Source organism: Mobula hypostoma, chromosome 1 (assembly GCF_963921235.1).
Source record: "Mobula hypostoma chromosome 1, sMobHyp1.1, whole genome shotgun sequence".
Taxonomy (NCBI): Eukaryota; Metazoa; Chordata; class Chondrichthyes; order Myliobatiformes; family Myliobatidae; genus Mobula; species Mobula hypostoma.
In genome coordinates, this window is record NC_086097.1 from 154,905,165 (window position 1) to 154,926,417 (window position 21,253).

The 21,253-nt window shown below is 42.0% G+C and overlaps 1 protein-coding gene across 1 annotated transcript in view; it reads right to left on the minus strand.

Annotated features, from left to right (window-relative positions):
- The window catches only part of col22a1 (collagen, type XXII, alpha 1), a 328,136-nt gene that overhangs the window by 170,219 nt on the left and 136,664 nt on the right, over positions 1–21,253 (minus strand). Inside the window, exons 7-10 of the mRNA XM_063048837.1 lie at positions 18,672–18,947; positions 14,110–14,190; positions 12,708–12,824; positions 10,313–10,357 (exon numbers count right to left, since the gene is read on the minus strand). Of these exons, the coding sequence (XP_062904907.1) occupies positions 10,313–10,357; positions 12,708–12,824; positions 14,110–14,190; positions 18,672–18,947 (519 nt within the window). The remainder of the gene's footprint in view (positions 1–10,312; positions 10,358–12,707; positions 12,825–14,109; positions 14,191–18,671; positions 18,948–21,253) is intronic.

Sequence of the window (21,253 nt, forward strand, 5' to 3'; positions counted from 1 at the left end):
AGGATCTTGAGAAAACAAGAATCAGCAGCAGGAGCAGTTGCATTAGCTCTCAAACCTGCTTCATTACCACAGTTGAACTGAATTTTGTCCACTATTTTCAATTCCTTACATGATTCTCATGACTTTTAAACTTTTCTATAGTCCAAAATTTACCTCTCAGCCTTGGATATAGTTAATGACATAACATATACGGTTTCCTGCAGTAATGAATTCACACAGTTTGCAAATTCTCTGAGAGAAGAAATTCCTGTTTTTCCCTTTAACCCATGGTTATCCCTTTATCCTGAGCCTCCGTCTAGCTGAAACATCCCCCTACCCTCAGTGAAAGATTCTCATCATTTAAACTTTGGAGAATATAAAGCCATTCTACTCAGTTTTACTTTATTAAATCTGCCCTCTCCCAAATGTTCTGCTCCCAAGACAACCAGTTTCCTTTATCAGAGCTTATGCCTTTTGCTCTGTCCCGTGTATTTGACAGCACCTTCATATAATTTGAATTGAAACTTAGCTGGACAGTAATGTTTATGATTCTCAGCTGATATCACATTAATTCCACTTCATTTGGAGAATTGGATGGAAGTTTTAAAAAATTACTTTGGCCTTAATTTTGATTCTTGTTTGCTTAGCTCTACCATGATTAATGACTGTGATGATTTTTAGCTTAATGACTCAAAAATGTAGAGACTTTACATTAGTTAACAGTTCTATCAATTCATCAATCAGCTATTGTCCTATAATATTAGAAAATTTAGCACAGAGACATATGCGGCTCGTGGCCAAGCGATTAAGCCGTTCATCTAGTGAGTTGAAAGTTGCTAGTTCGAGCCTTAGCTGAGGCAGCGTGTGTGTCCTTGAGCAAGGCACTTAACCACACATTGCTCTACGATAACACCGGTGCCAAGCTGTATGGGTCCTAATGCCCTTCCCTTGGACAACATCGGTGGCATGGAGACAGGAGACTTGCAGCATAGGCAACTGCTGGTCTTCCATACAACCTTGCCCAGGCCTGCGGCCTGGAAACATAGAAAACCTACAGCACAATACAGGCCCTTCGGCCCACAAAGTTGTGCCGAACATGTCCCTACCTGAAAAATTACTAACTTTCTTATAGCCCTCTATTTTTTTTAACCTCCATGTACCTATCCAAAAGTCACTTAAAAGACCCTATTGTATCCATCTCCACCACTGCTGCTGGCAGCCCATTCCACGCACTCACCACCCTCTGCATAAAAAAACTTACCCCTGCAGCTCCTCGGTACCTACTTTCAAGCACATTAAACCTGTGTCCTCTTGTGGCAACCATTTCAGCTCTGGGAAAAAGCCTCTGACTATCCACATGATCAATGCTTCTCATCATCTTATACAACTCTATCAGGTCACCTCTCATCCTCTGTTGCTTCAAGGAGAAAAGGCCAAGTTCACTCAACCTGTGAATGCTCCCCAATCCAGGCAGCATCCTTGTAAATCTCCTCTGCCCCTTTTCTATAGCTTCCACACCCTTCTTACAGTGAGGAGACCAGAACTGAGCACAGTACTCCAAGTGTGGTCTGACCAGAGTCCTATATAGCTGCAACATTACCTCTCGGCTCCTAAATTCAATTCCATGATTAATGAAGGTCAATACACCGTATGCCTTCTTAACCACAGAGTCAACCTGCGCAGCTGCTTTGAGCGTCCTATGGACTCGGACCCCAAGATCCTCCAAGAGTCTTACCATTAATACTATATTCTGCCATCATATTTGACCTACCAAAATGAACCACCTCACAATTATCTGGGTTGAACGCAATCTGCCTCTTCTCAGCCCAGTTTTGCATCCTATCAATGTCCCGCTGACAGCCCTCCACACTATCCACAACACCTCCAATCTTTGTGTCATCAGCAAACTTACTAACCTATCCCTCCACTTCCTCATCCAGGTCATTTATAAAAATCACGAAGAGTAAGGGTCCCAGAACAGATCCCCGAGGCACACAACTGGTCACTGACCTCTATGCAGAACGTGACCCATCTACAACCACTCTTTGCCTCCTGTGCAAGCCAGTCCTGGATCCACAAAGCAATGTCCCCTTGGATCCCATGCATCCTTACTTTCTCAAGAGGTTGACTGCAACCAAAATTCTGAGTGTCAAACAGATAGCGAACAACCGGTAGTTGTTGGGGAGAGAAAGTTAGTTTCTGCTGTCATCTCAAAGGAGAATCCATTATCAGAAAGACCTCCAAGTAAAATTAATGATGATTATGTTTACACTGCATCCTGTCTATGGGTGCATCTTAATCACAGTTAATAAGCAGGCTGTGTACATCCTTAGCACTCTGTGAAATACTGCTACCAAACAGAAATAATTATATTTCATACAACGTATAATGGTGAAGATCTGACCACATTTACCTTGGCATATTAAAGCCTATGCTATGTTTGCAAAGTCACAAATAGAAGGGTTGTGTGTGGTGGTAATAATCTTCTGAAGTGTGTCAATTTCAATGCAAGGAGTATTGCAGGGAAGGCTGACAAGCTGAGGGTGTGGATTGACACAGGGAATTACAGCATTATAGCCATTAGTGAAACTTGGCTGCAGGAGGGACAGGACTGGCAGCTTAATGTTCCAGGGTTCTGATGTTTCAGACGTGATAGAGGCAGAGGAATGAAGGGTGGGGGGGGGTGGCATTGCTAGTCAGGGAAATGTTACAGCAGTGCTCAGACAAGACAAATTAGAGGGTTTGTCTACCGAGGCCATATGGGTGGAACTGAGATACAGGAACGGTATGACAACATTAATCGGGTTGGATTATAGACCACCCAATAGTCAGCGAGAATTGGAAGAGAAAATCTGCACAGAGGTAGCAGACAGCTGCAGGAAACATAAAGTTGTGATAGTAGGGGATTTTAATTTTCCACATATTGATTGGGACTCCCATACTGTTAAAGGTCTAGACGGGTTAGAGTTTGTAAAATGTGTTCAGGAAAGTTTTCTAGATCAATATATAGAGGTAACAACTAGAGAGGATGCAATATTAGATCTCCTATTAGGAAACGAGTTAGGGCAGGTGACTGAAGTCTGTGTAGGGGAACACTTTGGTTCCAGTGATCATAACACCATTAGTTTCAACCTGATCATGGATAAAAATAGATCTGGTCCTCAGGTTGAGGTTCTAAACTGGAAAAAGGCTAAATCTGAAAAAATAAGAAAATATCTAAAAAGCGTGGATTGGGACAGATTGTTCTCTGGCAAGGATGTGATTGGTAAGTGGGAGGCCTTCAAAGGAGAAATTTTGAGAGTGCAGAGTTTGTATGTTCCTGTCAGGATTCAAGGCAAAGTGAATAAGAATAAGGAACCTTAGTTCTCAAGGGATATTGGAATTCTGATAAAGAAGAAGAGAGAGATGTATGACATGTATAGGAAACAGGGAGAAAATAAGGTGCTTGAGGAGTATAAAAAGTGCAAAAAAAAACTTAAGAAAAATCAGGAGGGCTAAAAGAAGACATGAGGTTGCTTTGGCAGTCGAGGTAAAGGATAATCTAAAGAGCTTCCACAGGTATATTAAGAGCAAAAGGATAGCAAGGGATAAAATTGGTCCTCTTGAAGATCAGAGTGGTTGGCTATGTATGGAACCAAACGAAATGGAGGAGATCTTAAATGTTTTTTTTGCATCTGTATTTACTAAGGAAACTGGCATGGAGTCCATGGAAATAAGGCAAACAAGTAGTGAGGTCATGGAACCTATAAAGATTGAGGAGGAGGAGGTGCTTGCTATCTTGAGGCAAATCAGAGTAGATAAATCCCCAGGACCTGACAGGATATTCCCTCGGACCTTGAAGGAGACTAGTGTTGAAATTGCAGGGGCCCTGGCAGATATATTTAAAATGTCGGTATCCACGGATGAGGTGCCAGAGGATTGGAAGATAGCTCATATTGTTCCATTGTTTAAAAAAGGCTCTGAAAGTAATCTGGGAAATTATAGGCCGGTAAATTTGACGTTGGTAGTAGGTAAATTATTGGAAGGAGTACTAAGAGATAGGATCCACAAGCATTTGGATAGACAGGGACTTATTAGGGAGAATCAACATGGCTTTGTGCGTGGTAGGTCATGTTTGACAAATCTGTTGGAGTTTTTTGAGGAGGTTACCAGGAAAGTGGATGTAGGGAAGGTGGTGGATGTTGTCTACATGGACATCAGTAAGGCTTTTGACAAGGTCCCGCATGGGATGTTAGTTAGGAAGATTCATTCACGAGGTATACATGGAGAGGTAGTAAATTGGATTAGATTTTGGCTCAATGGAAGAAGCCAGAGAGTGGTAGTGGAGGATTGCTTCTCTGAGTGGAGGCCTGTGACTAGTGGTGTGCCACAGGGATCAGTGCTGGGTCCATTGTTATTTATCATCTATATCAATGATCTGGATGATAATGTGGTAAATTGGATCAGCAAATTTGCTGATGATACAAAGTATGGAGGTGCAGTGGACAATGAGGAAGGTTTTCAAAGCTTGCAGAGGGATTTGGACCAGCTGGAAAAATGGGCTGAAAACAGATGGAGTTTAATACAGACAAGTGTGAGGTATTGCACTTTGGAAGGTCAAACCAAGGTAGAACATACGTGGTAACATAGAACATAGAGAACATAGAATAGTACAGCACAGTACAGGCCCTTCGGCCCACAATGTTGTGCCGACCCTCAAACCCTGCCTCCCATATAAGCCCCCACCTTAGATTCCTCCATATACCTGTCTAGTAGTCTCTTAAACTTCACTAGTGTATCTGCCTCCACCACTGACTCAGGCAGTGCATTCCACGCACCAACCACTCTCTGAGTAAAAGACTTTCCTCTAATATCCCCCTTGAACTTCCCACCCCTTACCTTAAAGCCATGTCCTCTTGTATTGAGCAGTGGTGCCCTGGGGAAGAGGCGCTGGCTATCCACTCGATCTATTCCTCTTATTATCTTGTACACCTGTATCATGTCTCCTCTCATCCTCTTTCTCTCCAAAGAGTAAAGCCCTAGCTCCCTTAATCTCTGATCATAATGCATACTTTCTAAACCAGGCAGCATCCTGGTAAATCTCCTCTGTACCCTTTCCAATGCTTCCACATCCTTCCTATAGTGAGGAGACCAGAAATGGACACAGTACTCCAAGTGTGGCCTAACCAGAGTTTTATAGAGCTGCATCATTACATCGCGACTCTTAAACTCTATCCCTCGACTTATGAAAGCTAACACCCTATAAGCTTTCTTAACTACCCTATCCACCTATGAGGCAACTTTCAGGGATCTGTGGACATGTACCCCGAGATCCCTCTGCTCCTCCACACTACCAAGTATCCTGCCATTTACTTTGTACTCTGCCTTGGAGTTTGTCCTTCCAAAGTGTACCACCTCACACTTCTCTGGGTTGAACTCCATCTGCCACTTCTCAGCCCACTTCTGCATCCTATCAATGTCTCTCTGCAATCTTTGACAATCCTCTACACTATCTACAACACAACCAACCTTTGTGTTGTCTGCAAACTTGCCAACCCACCCTTCTACTCCCACATCCAGGTCGTTAACAAAAATCACGAAAAGTAGAGGTCCCAGAACAGATCCTTGTGGGACACCACTAGTCACAATCCTCCAATCTGAATGTACTCCCTCCACCACCACCCTCTGCCTTCTGCAGGCAAGCCAATTCTGAATCCACCTGGCCAAACTTCCCTGGATTCCATGCCTTCTAACTTTCTGAATAAGCCTACCGTGTGGAACCTTGTCAAATGCCTTACTAAAATCCATATAGATCACATCCACTGCACTACCCTCATCTATATGCCTGGTCACCTCCTCAAAGAACTCTATCAGGCTTGTTAGACACGATCTGCCCTTCACAAAGCCATGCTGACTGTCCCTGACCAGACCATGATTCTCTAAATGCCTATATATCCTATCTCTAAGAATCTTTTCCAACAGCTTTCCCACCACAGACGTAAGGCTCACTGGTCTGTAATTACCCGGACTATCGCTACTACCTTTTTTGAACAAGGGAACAACATTCGCCTCCCTCCAATCCTCCGGTACCATTCCCGTGGACAACGAGGACATAAAGATCCTACCCAGAGGCTCAGCAATCTCTTCTCTCGCCTCGTGGAGCAGCCTGGGGAATATTCCGTCAGGCCCCGGGGACTTATCTGTCCTAATGTATTTTAACAACTCCAACACCTCCTCTCCCCTAATATCAACATGCTCCAGAACATCAACCTCACTCATATTGTCCTCACCATCATCAAGTTCCCCCTCATTGGTGAATACCGAAGAGAAGTATTCATTGAGGACCTCGCTCACTTCCACAGCCTCCAGGCACATCTTCCCACCTTTATCTCTAATCGGTCTTACCTTCACTCCTGTCATCCTTTTTCTCTTCACATAATTGAAGAATACCTTGGGGTTTTCCTTTACCTTACTCGCCAAGGCCCTCATGCCCCCTTCTTGCTCTTCTCAGTCCCTTCTTAAGCTCCTTTCTTGCTTCCCTATATTCCTCAATAGACCCATCTGATCCTTGCTTCCTAAACCTCATGTATGCTGCCTTCTTCCACCTGACTAGATTTTCCACCTCACTTGTCACCCATGGTTCCTTCACCCTACCATTCTTCATCTTCCTCACTGTGACAAATTTATCCCTAACATCCCGCAAGAGATCTCTAAACATTGACCACATGTCCATAGTACATCTCCCTGCAAAAACATCATCCCAATTAACACCCACAAGTTCTAGCCTTATAGCCTCATAATTTGCCTTTCCCCAACTAAAAATTTTCCTGTCCTCTTTGATTCTATCCTTTTCCATGATAATTATAAAGGCCAGGGAGCAGTGGTCACTGTCCCCCAGATGCTCACCCACTGAGAGATCTGTGACCTGGCCCAGTTCATAACCTAGTACTAGATCTAGTACAGCATTCCCCCGGTCGGCCTGTCCACATACTGTGACAGGAATCCATCATGGACACACTTAACAAATTCTGCCCCATCTAAACCCTTGGAACTAATCAGGTGCCAATCAATATTAGGGAAGTTAAAGTCACCCATGATAACAACCCTGTTATTTTTGCACCTTTCCAAAATCTGCCTCCCAATCTGCTCCTCTGTATCTCTGCTGCTACCAAGGGGCCTATAGAATACCCCCAATAGAGTAACTGCTCCCTTCCTGTTCCTGACTTCCACCCATATTGACTCAAAAGAAGATCCTGCTACATTGCCCACCCTTTCTGTAGCTGTAATAATATCCCTGACCAGTAATGCCACCCCTCCTCCCCTTTTTCCGCCCTCTCTATCCCTTTTAAAGCACTGAAATCCAGGAATATTGAGAATCCATTCCTGCCCTGGTGCCAGCCAAGTCTCTGTAATGGCCACTACATCATAATTCCATGTATGTATTCAAGCTCTCAGTTCATCACCTTTGTTCCTGATGCTTCTTGCATTGAGGTACACACACTTCAGCCCTTCTACCTTACTGTCTTTACACCTTTTATTCTGCTTCTCTTTCCTCAAAGCCTCTCTGTATGTTAGATTTGGCTTTACTTCTTTCACTGCTCTATCCCTCTGGGTCCCATCCCCCGTGCAAATTAGTTTAAACCCTCCCGAACCATGCTAGCAAACCTACCTGCAAGGACATTGCTCCCCCTCGAGTTCAGGTGCAACCCATCCAATCTGTACAGGTCCCACCTTCCCCAGAAGAGATCCCAATGAGCTAAAAATCTAAAACCCTGCTCCCTGCACCAACTCTTCAGCCACGCATTCAACTGCCATCTCCTCCAATTCTTACCATCACTGTCACATAGCACTGGCAGCAATCCTGAGAACGCCACCCTCGAGGTCCTGTTCTTCAGCCTTCTGCCTAGTTCCCAAAACTCACACTTCAGGACCTCATCCCTCTTCCTGCCTATGTCGTTGGTCCCAACATGTATCACGACTTCTGGTTGCTTTCCCTCTCGTACCAGGATGTCATGCACCCGATCAGAGACATCCCTGACCCTGGCACCCGGGAGGCAACAAACCATGCAGGTGTCCTTCTCATGTCCGCAAAATCTCCTGTCTGCTCCCCTGACTATAGAGTCTCCAATGACAACAGCTCTCCTCTTCTCCGTCCCACCCTTCTGCACCACAGGGTCAGACTCAGTGCCGGAGGCCCTGCCACCCTGGCTCACACCTAGTCGGTCGTCCCTGCCAACAGTATCCAGGACAGTAAACTTATTATTCAGGGGAATGGCTACAGGGGTGCTCTGCACTACCTGTCTGCTCACCTTCGCTTTCCCCCCTCTGACTTTCACCCAACGACCTGCTTCCGACAGCCTAGGTGTGACTACCTCCCTGTAGCTCTCATCTATGATTGCCTCATTCTCCCTTATGAGTCGAAGGTCATCCAGTTGCTGCTCCAGATTCCTTACACGGTCTTCCAGATCGCCCAGCCGTATGCACTTCTGGCAGATGTGACTGTGCAGGAGAGGGGCGTTCCCCCAAGACTGCCACATCTCATATGAGAGGCACATCACCGTCTCAGGAGACATTGTAAAAACTAACTGCGAGCTAGCTTGTCCTCTGCCTCTTCTCGTCCTCTGCTTCTCGAGTCAAAGCCTCAAAGCTCCACTCCTTCACTGGCCCACTCACTCACTGGCCGCTTTGCTTGAGCTATCCCTCTATTTATCTGTTTGAGCTTTTCAAAATGTTTGGTCATCTGACCTTGACTGCCCAATCAGCTGCTTTCTGCTGAGTCTGAGCTATTCAAATCTTGATTGTCTAATCAATGGCTTTCTGCTGATCTATTCAAATCTTGATTGACTTGATTGCACAGACCAACTGCCAAAACTGAAATACTGAGAAATAGAAATACTGTAAATCAAATTTACCTTCCAAGTTCCAACTGAGACTCAAAGCCCAACACCAGCAAATTGTGATATTTTTAAGGTATCACAAAATTAAGCCCAGAAATTGCTTTCCTTCCATTTTGATTTGTCCAATATATGCTATGTTTTTTTTGGAATAATGTTAAATTGGGAGTTGTCAAATAAGTTGATAAATTAGAAATTTTCTTCCTTTAAGAAATAGTGATTGTAGTTTATCCTAGTTAAGAGAGCAAACATGTTCACAGCTGTCAGATGCTGTCGGAGCTCACAGCTGTTGGCTCATCCATTATGGTTTGCATCAGCGACATTGATATTATTCCTCAAAGAGAATTGCAAAGGGGTGAGAGAAATATAGAGCTCGGGGGGCAGAAGACATTGAAGGAAAATAAGGAATGGGGAGAAGTTGAGGGAGTTTGGATGGGCATAAAGTGAAGGAATTAAAGTGCAGTAAGCAATGAAGAGTTTACTAGGGCCTTTCGTGATACAGTGGCGTATGTCATTGGGCACTATGTGCTGAAAGTTGCTGCCATTTGTCACTGGTGCTCAGCAGCAAAATCAATGAAATCAATCAGTTTGGGAAGTGAGTGCAAATAAACGAAAAGTGTAATCCTTTAATTCACCTATTGTTCCTCCTTGTTTTTATATTTCTTTTGAACTTTGCTGTTACTGTCAAGACCATTCATGGCAGTCATAACTCCCCTTTAGTAGATGGCTGTGAGCCACTGTCCCGAACTGCTGCAACCCTTCCAAGCAGGGCTTCCATTCAGCAAGGGGTCCACGGTCCCCAGGTTGGAAACCCCCATTCTCGAGTCAATACTCCCTGAGGAGGGAGTTCAGGTCTTACACTGAATGACAATGGGGGACCGGTGAAATGTTTTCAGATCAGGATAGTTTGCTACTTGGTGGGGAGTGGTGGCAATGGGCACAAGCACTTGAAAACTGCTGAAAAGACATTTTCTTTGCAAGATTCATGCTGCTCCTTTGCTTTAGTTGTGTAACTGAAAGATCAATTAGCTATGACATTCAAAACCTGCAGGTACTAACATTCATGTCAATCTATTAGTTTGGATCATAACTCCATAAATGCTCATAAATTAAAGAATTCAATTAAAGATTGGAATAATTTACATAAAAGATTTCAATACAAACCCTTTAGAACTGATACACAGTGCATACGTTTCTAAGTCAGAATCCTTGGCAGTCTTTCATTATTGGTTCTTACAGTTTCATTACTGTTAATAAAACGTAGTCGTCAACAGTTGCAACAATATACTTGGTCAAGCTCATTCACATGAAATCCTGATCAACTCAGAATACATTGGAATCTGGCATTTCGAAATTAAATGATAGAGGCTATCCTGAGTAAAAGAACATTGAAAGAGATACCAGTGAATGAATTCTCTTCATATATTAAAATATGATTATCCAGCAAAAGGCAAACTGACCTTTGGGCCTCTGGGTCCTTGAAAACCAGGGAAGCCCTGATCACCCTGTGAATATTATAACAGAAAAAGAGAGTAAACTCAAATTACTGTTGTAATTTGACACCACATCAGCCAATTTGTGCAACCAAATATCCATGAACAGCGAATCTGCTTTAGTGATTAATGCGATAGGTGAATATTTGCCAGCAGACTACAGTAAAATCTTGTGTTGTTTTAAAACTTAGTGACAGGGACTCCTTAACTCTACATCAGAAAATAATAGAGACTTTATTTTACATTTAATTAGAAAGATGTCAACTGTGTCATCAGCCTTCAGCTGTTTCTTACATGGAAACACAAATAGGCCCTTTGAGCCTGCAGTATTTTGCATAGGATCATGACTGTTTCGGTACCATATTTCTACCCACTCCTGATAGCCCTCGATGGCCCGAAGTGCCTGCTTCTGTGCTGCAGTGCTCTCTGGCTCTATATTTCGATAGCCATCTCTCCTGAAATATATTCAATGAATTTGCCATATCCTTCTGTAGTCCTTACTATAATCTGAGCACAGAGACATCCCTTTCCTCAATCTATTTCATTTCCTAAATTTATGAACATCTGTCCCAGATACCCAGTTAGGTTAATCATCCTTCCTAAATCAGCCTATACATTTCAATGAGATTCCAAACACTAGTTAACCCAATCCTCAGGTGACTATCACACCATTCCAGAAAATAGTCTAGTAAACTTTTTTGGCACTCTCTACATGGCAGGTATATATTTTCAGGTAAGGAGATCAAAATTGCACACAATACTTCAGGTGTGGATTCACCAACGCCCCGAGTAATTGACGAAAGACATCTTTGCTCATGTATGTAAAACGTTTTACAACGAAAGCCGATACACTGTCTTAACTAGTTGCTACACCTGTTTGCTATCACTGCACAAGGACTCCCTTTGAATATCAATATTTCTAACAAATTAAACACTACATTTTTGTTTTTCCCATCAAAGGGAATAACATCATATTTACCCTACTAAGATATTAAGTAAACCGTTCTCTGTATCATCTTTTTCTCTCCCCATTTTTGAATCATAGAGTTGCATTAGCCACTGTCCAATCTGCAGGAACTGTTCAATAGTCTATAGAAATCTCACAACCAATTAACCCATCAATTCTATAGTTACCACTTGCAGCTTTCTGTGATATGTTCTCTGCAGGTAATCAGCTTTCCATCCTATTACCTCCTCTCAAAAAGTGTTCTTGTTGTTAATACAAATTTTCTTTGATTCCTCCATTTCAATAGACAACTTTCTCCCCTGCATTTCTGCTGGGATATTTGTGTCTCCTTCCATGAAGAAGACCAAATTGTTTCTTTATTTTCTCTATTTCTTTGTCCCACGTTATGACTTCTCCAATTTCTGACTGCAGAGGTCCACATGTACCTTCATTATTTTATTGCCTCTACATAAGTTTAGATATTTTTCAGTCTTCATTATGTTATTTGCAACATTAATGTGAATTCCCTTTTGTAGCTTTCAGATGTGACACATCCTGTATGGCCAAGCTTTTGAAGTAATAATAGTGGTGACTTTCTACAGTTATATTGTAGATGATGGTTGATTATAAATTACAACTTTAAAAAGATTTAAATATCCGTGTACATTGAATCTTTGCTTCTTAAATATTTAAATGATAAGGACGCTGCTCAGCCAATTGGGTCCATAGAAATGACCAAAACAGAGCTAACTCATTGCACCCTCTTTATTCTCTTGTAGTCTTGTAACTTGTCCTTTCTCAAATGCCTAATAATTCTTTAGCCGCCTTTACATTAGTGTGTAATGTAAATCTACCAGTATATCTTTCGGATGTGGGAGGAAAACACAGCATCTGGTAAACATCTATAAACTTCACACTGACCACATCTGAAGATGCTGGATCTGTGAGGTAGTGCCAACTAATGTTTCATTTGAAATCATCCATCCGTCAGAATTCTAATTTAGTATTTTGCTCAGTTTCGTGCTGCATGCAGACACAACACAGTTTCATTAAGAGTTATTTGAACTCACTTTTGCACATCTGGCAGATTACTTACGTAGGTAAAGCATCAATTCCATTTGTCAGACCCTGGATTTTAACCTTCAGTCCAGATGTGGCAGGAAACTTATTTAACCATGGAGTTTCTGTTCCCTGAATAGAAGTGCTTTTCAAATTCTTTGTTGTTTTCCCAAAAGGGACTCAGTAACTTACTCCTCACATAGTAATTCTCAATTTAAACACTCGCAAATGACTGTTCAAAAACAAATTAAACAAGGTTCTATGTTTTGTAGACAGAAGCCTAAGTTCACCAACCATTCTGCTCCTATCCTTTGTAGTTAATAATGGTTCTCTAATTTAGTCAAATGAGTCCAGTACCTTCTCACCCTTAGTACAAGTACAGTTGACCGCCTTTGTACTGTCTACCTCGGCAGGTGGGTGTGGAGGTATTGAAATCTCCAATAAAGGTTGTTGAGTGACAAGTGTAATCTGGCACTGCAACACATTGAGAAAAATAAAGTCAGTGTTATGAGTTAAGGTTAGGACATATAGATATCAATATATCTCAGAAATGAATTTGCAACAAACAATACAGGGATAAATAACAAATAATCTAGAATGGGGTAGAAAATTATCCCTGGTCCATTGTACAAGATGTGCAATATAGCACAGGCTACCCATTGAACACTGTTTGTGAGATTCATTGCCATTAATTCCAGTTCAGACAAAATTTTAGGCATAAGCTGCAATTCATAATGATTACTTATGTACGCACAGCTTTTTTATTGTTGTTTTATTTTTCATATCATTTGATTGCTGGACACGTCCCACAACTTTATCAAGTGTTATCACCTTACACAGTCAAAGAAGTTCAATTTGACCTTAACTTCCACTTCACTATTGCAGTTAGTGATTTGGTCTCAACTTTTCATAGCTATTTCCTGTATACAGTACATATCTTCCCTTCCCGCCAACTATCTTTGTTCATCTTTTTCCAAATCAGTTAAGTGTTTTATTAATTATGTTTCTCATTCCTGGCCTAATGAATGCTTCCAATATTTTCTCTTGCATATGTAGTTTTTGTTTTGAACTTCATCTACTACTATATATTTATTTAGTGACACATCGAAATCAGTTATTTACTCATCCAATATCCCATCACATTTCAGTCCGTGATTTAGAAATAAATATTCAGGGAAAATAAAGGCCTCTCTAATTGTACTCTGCAGCCACCATGCCACCCCACCAGCCTTGTTACTTGAACCCACCAAAAACTGAGTTGCCTGTCTTCACTGCCCTCTTATTTGTCTTTGTCTCAAGTTTATGACAAATTTTGCCACTATGGCATCTTATTTGAGTAAAACATCAATTTATTCTCTATGAAGTAAATATTAGTTATGTCTGCCTCATATTTCCCTTAGCTTTAGCTCCCCTGCTCTTTATCTGTACCTCTGTCAGCCCCGGACTGTGACAGCTCAATGTTCTGCTGACTGCCCAGAATCTGCCATAAACAGGCTCATCCAGAGTACTGCTGCACTTATCAAACCAAAGTCCCACTCATCTGATAATCTTCCTGCCTTCTGAGCTACAGGATGAAAGCAGTTTTGGTGAAGAAACAGTTCCACGACACTTTGACACAAGGCCAAAAAGATTAAAAGTTTATAGGAATGCCAAATCTGGGACACTGTAAAACAAATTTCATTTGAACAAGTTTTGCTCAAAATTAGCTCTACCATGTTTCAAATCATTTGTCTCCTTGTATACTTTCCTCCTTACTCACTGGGTTGCTGGGTAGATCACAGCAGTTCTCCAGCTCCGCATCCTTCGCATCGCAATAAATTACAATCCGCTGCAGGTCAAACTAGAATAAAGAAAGGAAGCACTCTAGGTTATTTTGGAAGATTGTGGATGATACTGTGATTTATTCTGAATCTGTTTTCGGTTCCATCCTCTCCTACAGATTGTGCATTGCCTCTCTGAAACCTGGTATGGCTCTGCAGGAGAATTTGGGCCTTTCATCACACAGCAATCCAAAATGAGAATGAACAATAATATGACGTCATGTAGAAGATGAAAAATAAGATCCAACATTGGTCGATTGAACCAAAGTAGTTATGCAGTATGGTTTCTATGATTTTATGAATTTTTCTTTAACTATGAAGATGATGACTCATTGCCTCTTCATCACAGTTATGTAGCTATTGGAATTTCAATTTTCAGTAATATCTAAGTAATATTGTAAATATGTTTTCTAATTAAGCATCCTTTGTTGTTTATATAATTTATTACCAGTTATATGTAAAAGTACATGAATGGCATATGTCATCACATCACATGTGAGTTTCTCACAAAGTAAAAACGAAGGTTGCACACATCTCTCAGGCTTCCTTGTCCTTCTTTCAATTTGTTTTATGTTTTGGAGTTACAAAACATAACAGTGGTGATGAGGAAGTTTTAAATGTATACCTGAGACACCTACCTACCCGGTGAAGTGTAGTGAGACGTTCGAGTTTTAAAAAAACGCAGACCCTGCTTTTTTGGGAAGGGACAGAAATAGTCGTGTTTTAAAAATAGGTTGTAAACAGACACGATTCACAGGTTCATAAGCAATAAATACTGGATGATAATAATGAAATTTTTATAAAGCAGGCAGAAATGGTTGGCTACATCAGAAAGATAGGTGCATTCGATTGCCAAAGTACATGTCACAGTTGTGCTCCTTTTTAGGATTTGTCAATTACAATAGCAGGTTTCTGCCAAACCGGGCTACTGTGCTCCACCTCCTGAACTCATAACTACAGATTGTGGAGAAATGGCAATGATCAAAGCAGAGTGAGGTGGCTTTCCAAAAGGTAAAGGAAATGGTGATGTCAGGCACTGTACTCACACATTATGATCCACATCATCCAGTGAGCCTTGCCTGTGATGCCTCGCCTTATAGGTGCAGTCATGTTACATGTTGTGAGTGGTGGAATTGAATGCCCCATAGCCTTTTCATCATGTTCCCTTGATGAAATGGTAGAGCAGACTCAATAGGCCAAGCAGTCATGGTGAGGGACTGCGGAAGTGATCAAAAGTGGGTTCTTCGACAGGTTAAGGATAGAACTGGACTACTCTCCTACACAGTGAATGTCAGGTCTGATGTTATCTGGAGATGACACTTCAATCAGCTGAGGAGAGCAGAGTCAATTGTTAGAGAGGAAAGGTGTCCAGAGCTGCTGTCAGAACCACTTCCTGCAGAACCTGAGTCTCCTACAACCACCACGGTGGAGGTCCCAGAATCTGAGATTGTTTCACATCTACAAGTCTGTCCTGCTAAGCAGAGTGACACCCGCGCCCCCCCCCACCCAACCCCCAACACCATCAGGAAAGAAATCTCACAAATGCAAGGAATGCTCCACAGCGATTAAATCTTTAGACCTGAATGGGACATTTTAAAAGTTATTATGCTGTGGATTCACAGCATTCTACATTGAGTTGGAGTTTATAGCTAAGCAGGAAGAAGCGTTGTGTAATATCAGTAATATTTGTGCAATATTGTAAATATTGCAAGGACTCCTTAATTTCATCAGGCAGAATTCACCTAGACTGTTAAGGGTTAAGTTCTCCATATGTTACATGTTACGTTGTGTGTTATTACATTTTGGGGTTGGGCTCTTTTCTAATATACGATGTCGCCATTTGTTGAGTGGTTCAATAAAGTGTAGGTTAGAAGTAATTACACTCATGTCGATTTTTGTCTTCACTCCTACAATATATTATTTGATTAAACATTCTTTGTTGTTTATATAATTCATTAGGGGTTATATGTAAAAGTACGTGAATGGTATACTGTATGTCATTACATCACCATGTCATACCTGTGTGCCACAAAGTCTACATGCCTCTCTCAGGTTCCCCTGTTTTTCTTTCAATTTGTTTTATGTTTTGGATTTACAAAACATAACAATTAATTGCCCCTGAAATGAGTACTTTCCCATTATTTTAACTTAATTATGACAATTCTTCATTTGTTAATACCTGTACACTTTCAGCGGGTGGGTGGAATGGAAAAAGAAGAGGAGCAAACTCCAGCCAAAATGACCTTCATTGTCTTTTTGAAATCAGTAAATCAAGGATCAAACCTGGAGTCTTACTCTGCTTAGCATGTTTAAACCAGTATTTATATGGTATTTATGCTGTGGGCAAATTCATGGCAGATGCAATTTAATGTGGATAAATGTGAAGTTATCCACTTTGGTGGCAAAAATAGGAAAACAGATTATTATCTGAATGGTGGCCGATTAGGAAAAGGGGAGGTGCAACGAGACCTGGGTGTCATTATACACCAGTCATTGAAAGTGGGCATGCAGGTACAGCAGGCGGTGAAAAAGGCAAATGGTATGCTGGCATTTATAGCGAGAGGATTCGAGTACAGGAGCAGGGAGGTACTACTGCAGTTGTACAAGGCCTTGGTGAGACCACACCTGGAGTATTGTGTGCAGTTTTGGTCCCCTAATCTGAGGAAAGACATCCTTGCCATGGAGGGAATACAAAGAAGGTTCACCAGATTGATTCCTGGGATGGCAGGACTTTCATATGAAGAAAGACTGGATGAACTGGGCTTGTACTCATTGGAATTTAGAAGATTGAGGGGGGATCTGATTGAAACGTATAAAATCCTAAAGGGATTGGACAGGCTAGATGCAGGAAGATTGTTCCCGATGTTGGGGAAGTCCAGAACGAGGGGTCACAGTTTGAGGATAAAGGGGAAGCCTTTTAGGACCGAGATTAGGAAAAACTTCTTCACACAGAGAGTGGTGAATCTGTGGAATTCTTTGCCACAGGAAACAGTTGAGGCCAGTTCATTGGCTATATTTAAGAGGGAGTTAGATATGGCCCTTGTGGCTACGGGGATCAGGGGGTACGGAGGGAAGGCTGGGGTGGGGTTCTGAGTTGGATGATCGGCCATGATCATAATAAATGGCGGTGCAGGCTCGAAGGGCCGAATGGCCTACTCCTGCACCTATTTTCTATGTTTCTATGTCAGTTCCAGATATGAGAGTAATCTTGCCAGATCTTTGAAAGCTGCGCAGGAATTGTTTTATCTGATCTGAGAAAGGTATATGAGCAAAAACACCAGATCTGCAGTTATCCTTACACTTTCACCTTTTTGACTTGCTGTTTCTTCCAAAATGGTCCTGTTGATTTTTGTTTTTTTTTTCCATATTTGTTTGAGTTTGAAGATCAGGTTAATAAGGGTTCACTCTCACGACAGAAATTAATGACAACATAAACTCACTCATTTGTCTAAAGCTGCATGTTTAGAGGTTACTGTGTGCATTTATCTAGTACAGCAAATCAGACCACAATATAACTGGCCCACATTTGTACATTATTAGGGAACTGTGGATACAAGTCATAGTCTCAGAGATTCTTCATCCTTCACAGCAAGAAATGAGACAGTTAGCCTGATGTTCTGAAGGGCTGCTCATATGGTGGGAGGAAATCAGAAATAATGACTGACAGAGCTCTCAGTTCCAGTGCTGTTCTAATCCTTCTTTTCCTTCTTTTCTTCCCACAGATGTCTCCATGGTGGTAGATTCAGGTTATCCATTCAAGGATCAAAAGGCCCTTTGGTGTGGCCTTGATTGCTATAAAATGTCCTTATCTGCTGCAGTGTGCAATATATCTTTGGTATGAGCAAGCTGAATGAGTTTGAGGACATCTAGTATGTAACCAAAAACTCCAGCAAATTCCTGTCAGTGGAGATCACTGTGGAGAGCAGTTTGGTTTCATCACCTCCTGGTATAGAGGTTACAAGGTACAGGATTGAGGGAGGCTGCAGAGGGTTGTGTACTCAGCCGGCTCTATCACAGATACAAGCCTTCCCACCATCAAGGATATCTTCAAAAAACAGTTCCTCAAGAAGGTGGCATCCATCAATAAAGACCCTCACCATCCAGGCTATGCCCTCTTCTCATTACTACCATCTGGGAGAGGGTACAGGGGCCTTAAAATGCACACTCGACATTTTCGGGCAGCTTCTCCTCCTGCACCATCAGATGCCTGAATGATCCATGAACCAATTATCACTGCCTCATTATTCCTCTTTTGCACTATTTATTTTTTACTGTTACTTCTAGTGATATTATGTAGTGTACTGTACTACTGCCACAAAACAACACATTTCACAAATATGTCAGTGATAATCAACCTGATTCTATTTCTGAATACTATGCAATGTGAAAAATGAATGCTTTCCAATCAAACAGGTCAGTGTCTAGAATAACTGATGTACAATCACTTTTAATAAACAATTTTAATTACTCTTTTCCAGATGGCAAATAGGATACTACTCACATCAATTGGAACACTGTCGTACAGGCGTTTGCCAATGACTGTTTTTCCTTGGATATTAATGTTCTCCCGTTCTTCCATTGGCAGGGTATCAATGAGCTTACAGTCGATGTAGAGGGAAACACTATCCGACTGAATACTCAGTGCCATCTTGTGCCAGTTGCGATCAAACAAGCTGCTGACTTCTCTGTTTCTGAATACAGTCCTCACAGCATCTTTCCTCAGTCCCACTGCATTATATTCCACAGCTTTGTTTTCACCATCCAAACGAATGGATACCTGAATAAATAGAAATTTATCATTAAAAAGATATCATATTTCAGACATGGACCACTGATATCCTGATTCACTCATCACCAATGGCCTGTGACTACATGTGCATCATTCCATTTCCGGACCTCTATATCCTTAAGTTAAATACCAGCTAACGCTGTGACAACGTCATTGTCTTGCTGTCTCTCAAAATAGCTGATGGTCACAAAACTCTGAAGAAGTTAAGGATAGGCTGTGCAACAATTCTCTTAACTTTGATTTCATCCTTTATTCTGCCCTTTTCTGAAGTTTTTCAGTCACGCTTGAGCATAATTTTAAGGACATTCACCTCCTTCCTTTCTTGTACTTAAACTTGAGTTCCAACTAATGATTTAAACATGGAGATCATTGGCAAAGCCTGAATAGAGTCATAGAGCGTTATAGCACAGAAACAAGCCATTCAGTCCATCTCGTCCGTGCTGAACTGTTATTTTGCCTCGTCCTATCGACCTGCACCTGGACCACAACCTTCCATACCCCTCTCATCCATGTTCTTATCCAAATTTATCTTAAATGTTGCAATCAAACCCACATCCACCACTTCTGCTGGCAGATCATTGACTTATTTATTATATTATTTATCTATTCATTGAGATAGAGTGTAGAATTGGCCCTTCTGTTCCTTCAAGTCACATTATCCCTGATTTAATCCTAGCCCAATATTGGTACAATTTACATTCTACTCTCACACAACTCTACGAGTGTCATCTTTGCTGTTCATGGAATATAAAACCATGTAGGGTAGAAGATGGGCCACTGATGTGATTCCATCAGTTTTTCTTGGTGTCAATCAAGTTAAATGACTTCAAATAAGTTAGCAGCCAACATTCAGGCTACAAAGAACAGTTGTATGGGGGAAGAGGAAGATTCATAGATACCATCAAACCCATGGTGAGATGGATGATATAGCAAGTCTATTGTCCCCAAAGCATGGGTGCAAGAATTCTACTCCACCCATAACTGCACAGCTCGATGGATACGATTAAAATATTCCTGTTTCAGCTTGGTACAGCGAGAATCACAACTGCTTCCAGGGTCTGTGCAGGTAATAAAGATGTCTTAATGTGATTGAATAAACTACTTCTGCTTAAAGTCGACTGAAACAATGCTAATTCTAGTCATATTTCTTGCCAGATTCCACATAGGAAGCGTAGCTGTAAATCAGGATACAGGTGCATTTAAGGAAATGGCAATTATGACTCCCAGACTCCCGGGAGTCTCAGATGGTATGTTGCCTCCCTGGTGCCGGGGTCCGGGACATCTCAGATCGGGTGCAGGTTATTCTCGAGAGGGAGGGCAAGAATCCAGATATTGTAGCCCATGTAGGGACCAACGACATGGGTAGGAAGAGTGAGGGGGTCCTGTGTAGTGAGTTCAAGGAGTTAGGTGCGAAGCTGAAGGGCAGGACATCCAGGGTAACAATCTCAGGATTGCTACCTCTGCCACGTGCGAGTGAGAGGTAGAACAGAAGGATTATACAGACCAATACGTGGCTGAGAGGATGGTCCAGGAGGGAGGGCTTCAGGGTTTTAGATAATTGGGCTTTGTTCCAGGGAAGGAGGGATCTGTTCCGACGGGACCATTTACACCTGAACTGGAGGGGTACTAACATTCTTGCAGGAAAGTTTGCTAGTGCTGCTTGGGGGGGGGGGTTTAATCTAAATTTGCAGGGGGCAGGGATCCAGAATGTGAGAGAGGATAGCGAGATAGAAACATACAAAATAGGTGCAGGAGTAGGCCATTCGGCCCTTCGAGCCTGCACCACCATTTATTATGATCATGGCTGATCATCCAACTCAGAATCCCGCCCCAGCCTTCCCTCCATACCCCCTGATCCACGTAGCCACAAGGGCCATATCTAACTCCCTCTTAAATATAGCCAATGAACTGGCCTCAATTGTTTCCTGTGGCAGAGAATTCCACAGATTCACCACTCTCTGTGTGAAGAAGTTTTTCCTAATCTCGGTCCTAAAAGGCTTCCCCTTTATCCTCAAACTGTGACCCCTTGTTCTGGACTTCCCCAACATCGGGAACAATCTTCCTGCATCTAGCCTGTCCAATCCCTTTAGGATTTTATACGTTTCAATCAGATCCCCCCTCAATCTTCTAAATTCCAATGAGTACAAGCCCAGTTCATCCAGCCTTTCTTCATATGAAAGTCCTGCCATCCCAGGAATCAATCTGGTGAACCTTCTTTGTACTCCCTCTATGGCAAGGATGTCTTTCCTCAGATTAGGGGACCAGAACTGCACACAATACTCCAGGTGTGGTCT